Source organism: Danio rerio, chromosome 5 (genome assembly GCF_049306965.1).
Source record: "Danio rerio strain Tuebingen ecotype United States chromosome 5, GRCz12tu, whole genome shotgun sequence".
NCBI classification, from domain to species: Eukaryota; Metazoa; Chordata; class Actinopteri; order Cypriniformes; family Danionidae; genus Danio; species Danio rerio.
In genome coordinates, this window is record NC_133180.1 from 26,285,752 (window position 1) to 26,297,500 (window position 11,749).

The 11,749-nt window shown below is 38.0% G+C and overlaps 1 protein-coding gene across 6 annotated transcripts in view; it reads right to left on the reverse strand.

Moving 5' to 3' along the window:
* tmc1 (transmembrane channel-like 1) overlaps positions 1-11,749 on the reverse strand; it is a 36,513-nt gene that overhangs the window by 16,508 nt on the left and 8,256 nt on the right. For 3 of the 6 annotated variants that reach the window (XR_012406036.1, XR_012406035.1, XM_073950794.1), the window contains exons 3-4: positions 9,864-9,894; positions 2,371-2,568 (exon numbers count right to left, since the gene is read on the reverse strand). Coding sequence is in view for 4 of the 6 variants with exons in the window: in XM_073950794.1 (XP_073806895.1) it covers positions 2,371-2,568; positions 9,864-9,894 (229 nt within the window). In the remaining 2 variants the exon portion in view is untranslated. 6 annotated transcript variants of the gene reach the window in all.

Consider the following 11,749-nt stretch of genomic DNA (forward strand, 5'->3'; position numbering starts at 1 on the left):
GAGCGGGCTACGGACCGCCGATAAGACATCACCCACCAACTGCTCTCTCACCGCCTTGAATTCCTGGGTGAATTCACAGACAGTGTCGCCGAACCTGGCTGGGGATATGGGGAAGTCAAGAAAGCGGACTTTGTCGACTTTGCGCATATCAGCCAGGGGTGGCGCTCCTGGACCACTAATGTGGACATCGTCCTCCCCAACGCACACGCAGCGGACTCAGTAGTCCGAAGAGCTAAGTCGGCGGCGGTGCGAAGCTCGTAAGCCTGGGTTGGACCCACCCTCGTGCAGCTCGGCCAGCGCCTGCGCTTGGTAGCGCTGGTAGGTGGCTATCGCATGCAAGGCGGAAGCAGCCTGGCCCGCAGCTATGTAAGCTCTAGCTCCGAGGGAGGTAGATAACTTACAGGCTTTGGATGGGAGACGAGGCGGACCCCGCCAAGAAGAGGCGCCGCGCGGATTTACCGCCATCGCGCACTCAACCTGAGGAATCGCCACATACCCCTGGCTGTTTCACCGTCAAGAGTGGTTAGGGTGGAGGAACACGCAGCACGAGCAGAAAAAAGTGCTTTACAAGACCGCGTGAGCCTACTGTGCACCTCCGGGAAGAAGGGAACGCCCCTCTAGTCGGTCCGGCCGCGGAGCTGGGGGATAAACCATCTCCAACCCACGGCCGAAGCAGCCCGGGAAAGCACGGCTAACATGTCCGTTTCAGGATCCGTAGTGACAGCGCTCACCAGCCCGAAGGGGGCGAGCGGGTCTGGATCATCATCGGACAATGAAAGCCCACCCTCCGATGCCGCGGTGGACATCTGGTCTCCGGTGTCATCAGGCGTAAGGGCTACCATCTGTTAGACGGATCGCTTCCCCCGCCCGAAGCTTGGATGGAGCGCTTAGAGGAGCGGGAGGTCCGCGGGCCCGTGGGCGACGGATTATCTCTCGCTGAAACCCTCAGATCTGCCCGAGTGCCCGCTGCAGAGCAGGGGACAACTGGGGTGGTTCGCCTTTTTGCAAAGGCTAACCGCGATCTTGCGCAACAGTCATGGCATCGCGATGACGACATGAACTGCCCGCGAGCAGCGCATTAACATGCTGGACCCCCAGACATGTAACACAGTGCCCGCGCCCATCATCCGAGGACAGGAAACCACCGCATCCAGAAACGCACAGTCGGAGCGCCGTCCTGATAAGGACGTGCTGCACGACTGTGTTGCTCTTTCTGTGAAGTTTGCAACTTTATACGCACCGCTCTGGAGGACCGGACCCAAAGAACGCCAGGCAAGGGAGAAACCCAGCTCGACCGTCTGCCACTGCGTGTACACACTCTGGACCGGGAGAATGCTCTCGTTCGCTCAGAATCGCTGGTCACAGCAGGAGGAACCCTCATCGACTCGATCAGAAAGTCTCTGAAGCGAAAAGGATAGCGTCTGCTGCGCCAGGTGAGCTTATATACTCAGTTGATTGCTTATGCCGCTCACCTGCGCAGGCTTGCGCTGCCAATTCATTCTTAATTGGCCCGTTCAATACTCTTTCAGACGAGTAGCTTCTGAACCGAACCTCCCAATGCGTGGATTTTACAATCAAATCCACTTATAGTGCTGAAGTTCCCCCCGAAGGGGAACTAATAATTACTACTTATAACACCTTCACAATCTTTAACTGAACATGAAAGAAGATATTTTGAAGAATGCTGGAAAACTATATGTTAGTCATTGGCTAACCATTATTCTTCCAAATATATTTATGTTCTTTAAACTACAAAACTCAAGCCAAATGTCAAATATTCCTGAATTCTCCCTGAATTTCAAGGACTAGAAAGCTGAATTTTCATGGCCTACTATAAGAAAGTTTTTACATCGCATCAGTTTGGGACACAATGATAAAGACCGCATGTTAGTTAAATTGCCTAAGCCCTTTAACTCTATTGATTTTCCTTTACTGCAACAGTAGTCAGCTATATTATTTGTTTAAACAAACTATAGCTAAAGTTTGCTATATTTTCCATTTTCTATACTTGCTGATTATATTTGCTATATCTTCTATTTTGTTCCACCTAAAATATGCTATACAGCAAACATTATATAATGCAATAAAAGCATGCAACAAAAATGACATTTTGATAAATGGAAAGTCAAATTTAAAATTTAAACATTTGGAATTTAACTCACTGGAACCCTGCAGGTTTAGAACAAGTGAGGTAAATGAGTAAATTATGACAGAATTTCCATTTTTGTGTGTCATCCAGGGTCGAATTTACTTTCTTTTGTAACTTAGGCAAAGAACATATTTACACTTGCTAAAAATGCCACAACACAAATGCAGCCCTGGTGGCATGTCTTTAAGGCAGGTATACACATGTGTATCAGCAAGACGTACCTGAGGACCACTAGTTTCCTTCTCATGGGCCAGGGTTTTCCTTTTAGTTGTGTGATGAGCTTTTTTCTTTCCTCCACAGCTTCTTTTAAATTTTCCAGCTCCTCTGGAGTCAGAGAACCCAAAACTCCCACTGCCGGACTGTTCTTTGACTCAGATTCAGAAGCAGATTCAGACTCAGATTTAGACTCCGACTCTGAGCTGGGAGGGACAATTTTTATTATAACTTCAAGATTACTTTTCAAGATATAATGTTTAATTAAGTGTTACTTTATGTTTCTTTGTAATAATTTGTGAAATGTACAAGGAGTGATAGTATTTTTTTACTTATTTTTTTCAGTTTACTAACTGCAAATACAAATTTTTCAACAAATTACATTAACAAAACTTTCAGAAAAAAAAATGTATTGACAAATGTACATAAACTTACTCAACTTAATTTATTTCTAGAGCGCTTTTAACCAACCACAATGGGTACCAAACTGCTGTACATAAAAACACATAATACATGCAAACATGCAAGAAGCCAAAATACATAAACTCACAACACATGATGAAAAGCTAAAGAAAATAAGTGTGTTTTCAGCGACCTCTGAAGTGACTCCAAAGTAGAAGATGTTCTTATAGGGAAATGAAACCCCCCTCTTTTGGTTCAAGTCTACCTCCGAATTTTATTTTAAATGCTCCGAGATGGGCGTGGACGGTAGAGCAGGGGAAAATAAGGTAAGCAAACAACTGTCAGCTGGCACAAACCGCGAGGAGAACCAAGATTTTATAGTTTACAAAGTTAAAATGCAAAGAAATAAACAGTAAGTAAACTAATTCCCTGCTACATTTGTTATTCAAAATTTCATATACACAAACTACAATTTGTTCTATCATTATAAAGATAATCATGTTTATATAAACACTATAAATGAGGAGGACTTCTCTCCTCCTGAATCCCAGGGCTGAATGCAGACACAGTGGATAGCAGTGCAGCAGGTCTCTTTCCCTTTTGATTCCAACCATTAACCCTGCCGGGAATCTGCACGATTTTAAACATATGACGAACACAGCAGCACACATGTAGGCGATATTTCTGAATGGTAACGAACTTAACTAATAACTGTGTGGTAAACCGGAGCACCTGTAGGAAACCCACACCAACATGGAAAGTACATGCAAACTCCACACGAAATGCCAACTAAGCCAGCCGGGACTTGAACCAACGACCTTTTTGCTGTGAAGCAACAGTGCTAACCACTGAGCTACTGTGTTGCCCAACTTAAATAAGTTTAAAATTATATTTATAGAGTTTTTTGGGTGGTTTGATAGCAGTTGATAACATAATTAGAACTTCGCTTAAAAACTGGAAATGTAACAAACTTACGTAGTCTCTGGCTTCTTTCTTTTCTTTCTTCTCTTTTCTTCCTTCAAATGCTGTTTTGTCTTTTCATGATTTGTCTCGTCCTCTTCATTTTTAACATGTTTCCTTTTCTTTTTCCTCACATCCTTCTCCTTCTCCTCCTCCAGTTTTAAAGTCTTGTTTTTTTCATTTTTCATGTTCTTTTTCTCTGTGCTGGATTTATCCTCAGCATCCTCTTCATCTGCATTCTTTCGTCTTTGCCTTTTTCCATGTTTCTCTACTGCTTTCCTTGCAGTTCTGTGGCCTTTCTCATGCTTCTTTTCTGCTTTTTTACTTTCCCCCTCGTTTGTTCTTTTCTCTGAAGCTTTTCTCCTAGTTTCACCATTTCTCTCCCTCCTTCGTTTGCCATCTCGACTAGCCTGCTTTATCTTGCCTCTCTCACAATTTTCCTCCACTTCCACATAATAAACACAGGATTCTTTGTCCTTTCCTTAAAGAAGATATTTCTTAACTCACCGTATACAAATACATGAAAAATGATCGCAGAAAATAAAATCTTCCTACCTTCATCCACCTCAATGCTCACTGTAAATGTAAACGAAATGAGAAAAGTAAGACAAAATTAAATAGTAACAGTTTTATGATAAGACATCATGAAGTCCTCAAAGGTCAAACATGTAGGGTTCCCAGCAGCTGTTGAGCGTCTCCTGTATTGTTTGTGTCCACAGTGTAACCAGACCGGTAAGTGCTGACCGGGTCATTACATGCTTAGTTGTGTTGTACAATAGACACAATACAGGCTCTTTATCTTTAGTGTCAGTGCAAACTATCCTCTCAAAGGGGTCAAAGGGCAAGAGAATGAAAGCAATGTTCATAAGTTTGCATGCACAGACTTAAAGTTCATATGTGATGATGACTAGTACAGCGTAGTAAGTTGAATTGAGAATTATTAGCCCCCAGTTTATTTTTTTCCCGATTTCGGTTTAACAGAGAAAACATTTTTTATCATTTCTAAACATAATAGTTTTAATAATGCATTTCTAATAACTGACTTCCTTTATCTTTGCCATGATGACAGTACATAATATTTTACTAGACATTTTTCAAGACACTAGTATTTTGCTTAAAATGAATATTAAAAGCTTAAGGTTAATTCGGTTAACTATGCAGGTTAGGGTCATTAGGCAAAATATAACAATGGTTTGTTCTGTAGACTATCAAAAATATAATAATATTGAACTTAAAATGGTTTCTAAAAAATTAAAAACTGCTTTTATTCTAGCCGAAATAAAAAACAAAGAAGACTTTCTCTAGAACAAAAAAAAAATTATCAGACATACTGTGAACATTTCCTTGCTCTGTTAAACATCATTTGGGAAATATATTTTTTAAAAAAAGAAATCAAAGGGTGGCTAATAATTCTGACTTCAACTGTATTTGAAGTAGGTTTGCATTAAAATGATATTATGATTACTTTCCGGCATGAAGTGACTATTCAAAATAGGCAATTTTATCAGAGCCAACATTCAGATTTGAAATACTGAGTCTGAGGACAACAAAGAGCTTTCGCTTTATTGCAGATGCCTATAATATCAAAACTTATAATGTTGAAATTATTATTTTTAATCAATCATGGCTTAAAGCAAGACACTGCAGTTGGAAAGGATAAAAAAATAACTAATATATCGCCATACGTCCCGGGGTTATTGCTTACTTCAAGAATTGCAAAATATTTTTTAAATGTTGTTTACATATGCAAATGATTCCATTTCATGCATTTCTGTATAACACGAAAAAAATCTGAACAGCGGATTAAGTCATCGTCAAAATTGTTGTTTAAGTTGTTTTTTTAAATATTAGAATAAAATGTTATTACAAAGAGGATTTTGGGTATTTCTATACCAATTCAAAAAGCCTAATATCTCACAGAGGTGCATGAACAAACATTCAGTGCTTTGCATTTACATTTTAAATAAAATGAATTGAACATATCATCAGCATTTTGTTTTTACAATATATATTAAATGCACATAGACAATAATAACAATAATCTTTACCGTCACTTTCAGATGCGATGAGTTTATGCCGTGGCATCCTTCTCCTGAGTAGCCTTGCATGTGGTTGACCGTGTGCCTGTGTGTGTGTGTGCGTGATGATGATGATGTCGCAGCAGTAGACCATGGCCTGACTGAACAGAGCCTGCCGGTGATGAGTAGCGTGCATGAAGAGTTCACTTTTTACTAGCATTCAGGGACCTCAACCAGGAACAATAACCATTCGAAACTCTAGAGCCTCTCCATTTCACCCCTTTGAATTATTGAACAGAATTATGACTCTTTTTTTCAAAAAGAATGGGGGTCACACAAAACCATGCCAAAATAGAGGATGATAGTCTAATGAGCGGCTATAGAAAGAACGAAGAGACGATAATAGATTAGTGGCGCAGGGAAAGCAGAGTCATTGTCAGCTGAACTTTCACTTAAACAAACAATACACTGCAATACACTGTAAAATGCTGGGTTGCTAAATTTTTGCTCTCACACAACTAGGTTAAGTTTTAAATAAGGACACGGTGGCTCAGTGGTTAGTACTGTCACCTCACAGCAAGAAGGTCACTGATTCGAGCCCTGGCTGGGTCAACAAGCATTTTTGTGTGGAGTTTGCATGTTCTCCCCATGTTTGCGTGGGTTTCCTCCGAGTGCTCCGGTTTCCCCCAAAATCCAAAGACATGCGCTAAAGGTGAATTGAATAAACTAAATTAAATTTTTTGGTCAAAGTGTATGTGTGTGAATGAGAGTGTATGGATGTTTCCCATTACTGGGTTGCAGCTGGAAGGGCATTCACTGTGTAAAACATATGCTGGATAAGTTGGCAGTTCATTCCGCTGTGATGACCCCTAATGAATAAAGGGACTAAGCTGAAAGAAAATGAATGAATAAATATACATTTATATCACATGAGTAGCACTGTGATATGTCTGTATATCGGCACTGCTGGCCGTGTGTTCACTTGAGGCCGCGTGGTTAGGCCATGGGACCCATTATATAGTCATTAAGCTGTGAAACATTTTTTCTGCTCTTTTATGCTTTATTGAACATAAATAATCATACACTGAAAGAACACAAAGACTGATGACCATTAAATAGCAGTCCAAAGCATTTTAATTGGGATTAGATTAGTGATATGAGCCAGAACAGCTGTTTAAAAAATAAATTGCATACTTGTAATATCTTTTGCTGTTTATAATGACGTGATGTACAAATATTTTTTCCTTTGGTGAGTGACATTTCATTTTATAACACATAGCAAGTAAGTTAACGTTTATAGGTAATATCAAAGGAAAATTACTAATAGTTTGATTTTCATCTCACAGTACAGCTAATATTTTACCTGCAAACCGATAGCCAAGATGCAGAGACATTTACGGTATGCATTTTTTTATTCCATTAACTTTTAGGGTTAAATAAAAACACAATATAGCCTAAAAATAAACAAAGTTAACGTGTGCTGCTATTAATGCATAAACTTGTTAATTTCAACCTAAGTACTCGTGTTTCAAAAACATTTAAAGTTAAACAGCCCTATTTTACACTGTCGGCCGGTTTGTAACCTACACGGTAATAGTGTGGTGAATCTCCTAAGGGAGATATAAGAACGAAGGTGAATTTATCTTTGGATCATCTCCGGTTACAAGAACTTTTTATATAATTAATTAAATTATCCAATTATTGTATTTTATTAACGTCTGCCCCAACCCTAAAACCAACCCTCGCACTGGCAGTGATGTAAAGTCAGTACTTATTGTAAGGTAGTTGTATTTTTGTAATAATATACATATAAAAATATATAAATTAAATATCAACATACGTTAACTTCCGGCCTCAGTCAGGGACGTCGAGTACCAAAGATTCGATTCTGATTCTAAACATTCGATTGAAAAAAATTCTAAACATTCGATTTGGGCTGTTATGAGGCGCTGAATTTTCTCTTGAGCTCAGACAGCTGATGTGAGAGCAGTTGGCCGTGAAAGTCATGTGCATCATTGCAGAGTGTCTAGGTCTTTGCGGGTTTTTGCGTACAACTGCGGTTCCCGCCTTGGGCTTTACGTGTCTGCTGCTCCGTTATGCTGCGGAATGGCATCCGGTAGTCAGTACTGGCCTGGCTGGCACCCGGTTTACTCGCTGCACTCCCTGGGAAGAGGCGCCCGTGTACACTTTGACAGTGATTACTAAAGGCTCCAGTGACTCTCATGGAAACACTGGAAGCCGCGATCGACAAATGCAGATAACAATCAATAACAATTGATATCTCGGAAATCATGGAGGCAAGAGAGAAAAAGCAATCGCAAGAGGAAAGGGGACCAATGGAGAAAACCAAAGGGTAACGCTTTACAATAATAGTACGTGAATAACTAATAATATAATAATATATCAATTCAACATTACATCATTTTGAACCAATGATGAGGTGTGCCACTTATGCCCTAATCATAAACTTTAACTACAACACAAGTCACATGAGTTCATGTGTGAATAATGGCTACCTCAATTACTTGTTAGTTTATGTTTGTTAATTATAGTATCGGTTAGCATTGTAGTTTTAGGTAAATGTAACTAACATGAACTTGTGACGTGACCTGTTAATGTATCTTTTTCATCACTTTACTTGGAGGGGCACATTATCATTTTCTTGAACTGTTGTGTTTATAGTTGAGCACATCCTTCTAGTGCAGGGGTGGCCAACCCTGTTCTTGGAGAGCCACCTTCCTGCAGACTTCAGTTGCAACCCATATCAAACACACCTGCCTGTAATTATCACGTGGTGTTCAGGTCCTAATTAATTGGTTCAGGTGTGTTTGATATGGGTAGCAACTGAAATCTGCAGGAAGGTGGCTCTCCAGGAACAGGGTTGGCCCTGTTCTAGTGCATGTTTACATTGAAAAACAATAGAAAAGTGTTCTGTCTACACCAAACAGAACAGTTAAAACTAGGTTAGTGCATGCCTTAACTCATCGTTAGTTCATAAAAAGTAATAGTAGTTTACATTTTAGTACATAAATATTCAGGCACTGTTATTGTAAAGTGTTACCCATGTCATATACAGTAAGCATTAAATAGGTGACATGATGGCACTTGGTGAGCACTCATGAACATCATGAGTCCTGGTTGGGCCAGGAGACCTTTCTGTGCAGAATTTTCTGACTGTGGGTGCTTCGGTTTCTTCAACAGTCCAAAGATATGCAGTGTGTGTTCTAGAGAGTGTGTGTAATCATATATATATATATATATATATATATATATATATATATATATATATATATATATATATATATATATATATATATATATATATATATATATATATATATATATATATATGCCATCACTCTGTCAGGCTTTTCAGGACTTCAACAAAAAATCATACATGCTTACTTGTCAGGAATAGCCACTCAATTCAGCCACACTTATTATTAGATACACTTTTGTGTTGTCAGATGATACAGTCTAATACAGGGTCATGAAAACAGCCTGGAATTTAAAAATTGAATAATAATAAATAATACTAATGGTAGAGGGTGGAAGTTGGTGATGTCTGCAAATGAGCCCCCTCTGTGGTAGGAGGTGGGAGGGCACAGAGGGCCTACATTGTGCAGACTTTTAAAATCAATTAGTAGAATCAACAAACATTTTAATTTTATATCAGTTCTTCGCCACCATGACTTTATTTAATCAACATAATCTAAGTGTACATTACATAAGAGAAGCAATGCAAAAATAAAAAGCAAAGCAGACAATGTCACTCTGCTTCATATTTAAAGCAGCTATTATACTAATTGCCTTTGTAATGATATTCTGGTCTCAAAAAATGAATGTTTCAAGACTGTTGAAATCTGTCTTCTTTCCATTCAAGATTTTTAACAGTTCCTAAACTGTTTTCTGGAAAAAGAGACTCTGCATTTTGACTGTATAATTCATTCCAATCATCCTAAACAAAAATGGACGTCCATTTCTTCAAAGATATCAAAATATTTCTTCAATGATTCTTCACCCGAAAATGTTAAAATTTTACAAAGAAAGCTTTACTTTTATGAATGCTGAGTTAATGCACTTGTGAATGTCAACTAAGTCAGGGAAAGATATAACCTTACCAGGAACAAGTCTTCTTGATGATTCTCTTTCCTACAAAAGATTAAAAAAATATCATATAAATAAAAATGCATAGTGAGACCATTACAAACGGCACCAGGCAGTTTTAACTGTAAGTTTTGTTTTTTTTATCAGTTATTATTATTATTTACAGTGACCTAAGACTGCTATCTAAAATGGAGCAAAATATATTTATGAGGAGTATTTCAGATATTTTCAATTCATTATTTTTAGTTACAACTGCATGATTAATCTACAATTTCCAAATTATTCCTAATTTTCAGGGATTTGACTGTCTATAAAAATGTTCACATGCAGGTACAGTTTGAATATCATTACTATGAGGTACTATAATATTTAGCATATACTTGAGTTTGTGTGGAACAAAAGAATATTGCTACAATAATAATTAATAAAAAAAACATTACATTATGTAACACAGACTAAATATGATGAAATGTATATATTTACTTATATTTCTATTAATATTAATCTAATTAGTTAAATTAAAAATGTCCCTAAATGATTTCTTCTGCCTGATTTTGAAACAACCAACTGTCGTGTGCTAAACCTCCCTAATTTGGGACCAAATGGTAACTGCTCAAATAAAATGGCCTTGAACTTTAAACTAGCTTAATCTGCCCTGCAATGTGACTGGGTAGATTATTATACTACTTAAGAGTTATACAGTGCCAACAATGTACAGTATGTAGCAGAGCAAATGCTCCCATATGATAAAAACAGAATATCTAGAGGCATCTCCAGAGAAATTAATCCAAAGAAGATAGATTTTACTCGTATATGCCTGAGGTGTCCTTAGGGAGTGAGCTGCACTGAATGGAAGAAGCATAGAAATAGAGGTATTAGAGTTGTGGGAAAAGAGTGTATAGCCTCTATAAAAAGATCTTTATATGCGGCCATATTTATAGTGAAACTCATTAAGAATTTTTATTATTATCTTTGTCGTGTTGTGCCTAAATTATCCCAGCTGTATCTAATAACGGGTATTAAAGCCCATTCACACCCATTATAATAATGTTACCCCTACAGATGTGCAGTGGAAATCAAAATTAGAGAACAATCTATACTTCCTGAATTTTGAGGTAACTTTTAGTTCTGTTTGAAGCTGTCCGAACAGGAGTAAAGGAGTTTTATTAATGTTGAGAGTTAACTTCTGAATATCCTGAAGCACAGTATAAAAACTTAAAGGGATGATTCACCCAAAAATATTAATTCTGTCACCATTCACTCAAAATTCACTTGTATTCAAACCTGAGTTTCTTCTTCTGCTGACCACAAAGAAAAAGTGATGGGAGTAATGAGTTAGAAAAGTAAAGCATTACAGAAATTATGTTTTCTCTGATGTAACGCATGCAGTTAATGATCATTTTTTTCGGTAATATTTGTCTCGTTACATGTCAAAAGAAAAAACAGTAAGACCACAAGCTCTATGTTTGCCACTTATGTGGACATACCTACAGCAGAAATTATAAGATTACAGGATGTAAAGCTGATGATTTTGCTGAAATGTTTATTTCTGATAGATGGATTTTTCTGATAGATCACGGACCGCATAAGCTTAATCAGTATGGGTTTATGAATTCAATTGGCCAAAGTACATTTTCCAAATTCCAAAATGCAAAACAAGCAATCTAGGCTCTGCAAACTAGGTTCAGTCTGGAATTTTCTGTACACACAATGCCAAAAAGACATTGAATTAAATATAGCTAAATATCATTACAAAAAAAACTGAGATATATGCCATTCCACTTTTTTTAATCAGAACTATTTATCACTGCAAGATGTCCTTTTAAAGTTCTAATGATTTTAGTACCTTATATTTCAGCATGTGCATATTTCTCAGGCAACATTAAAAGGGCACTTTTTA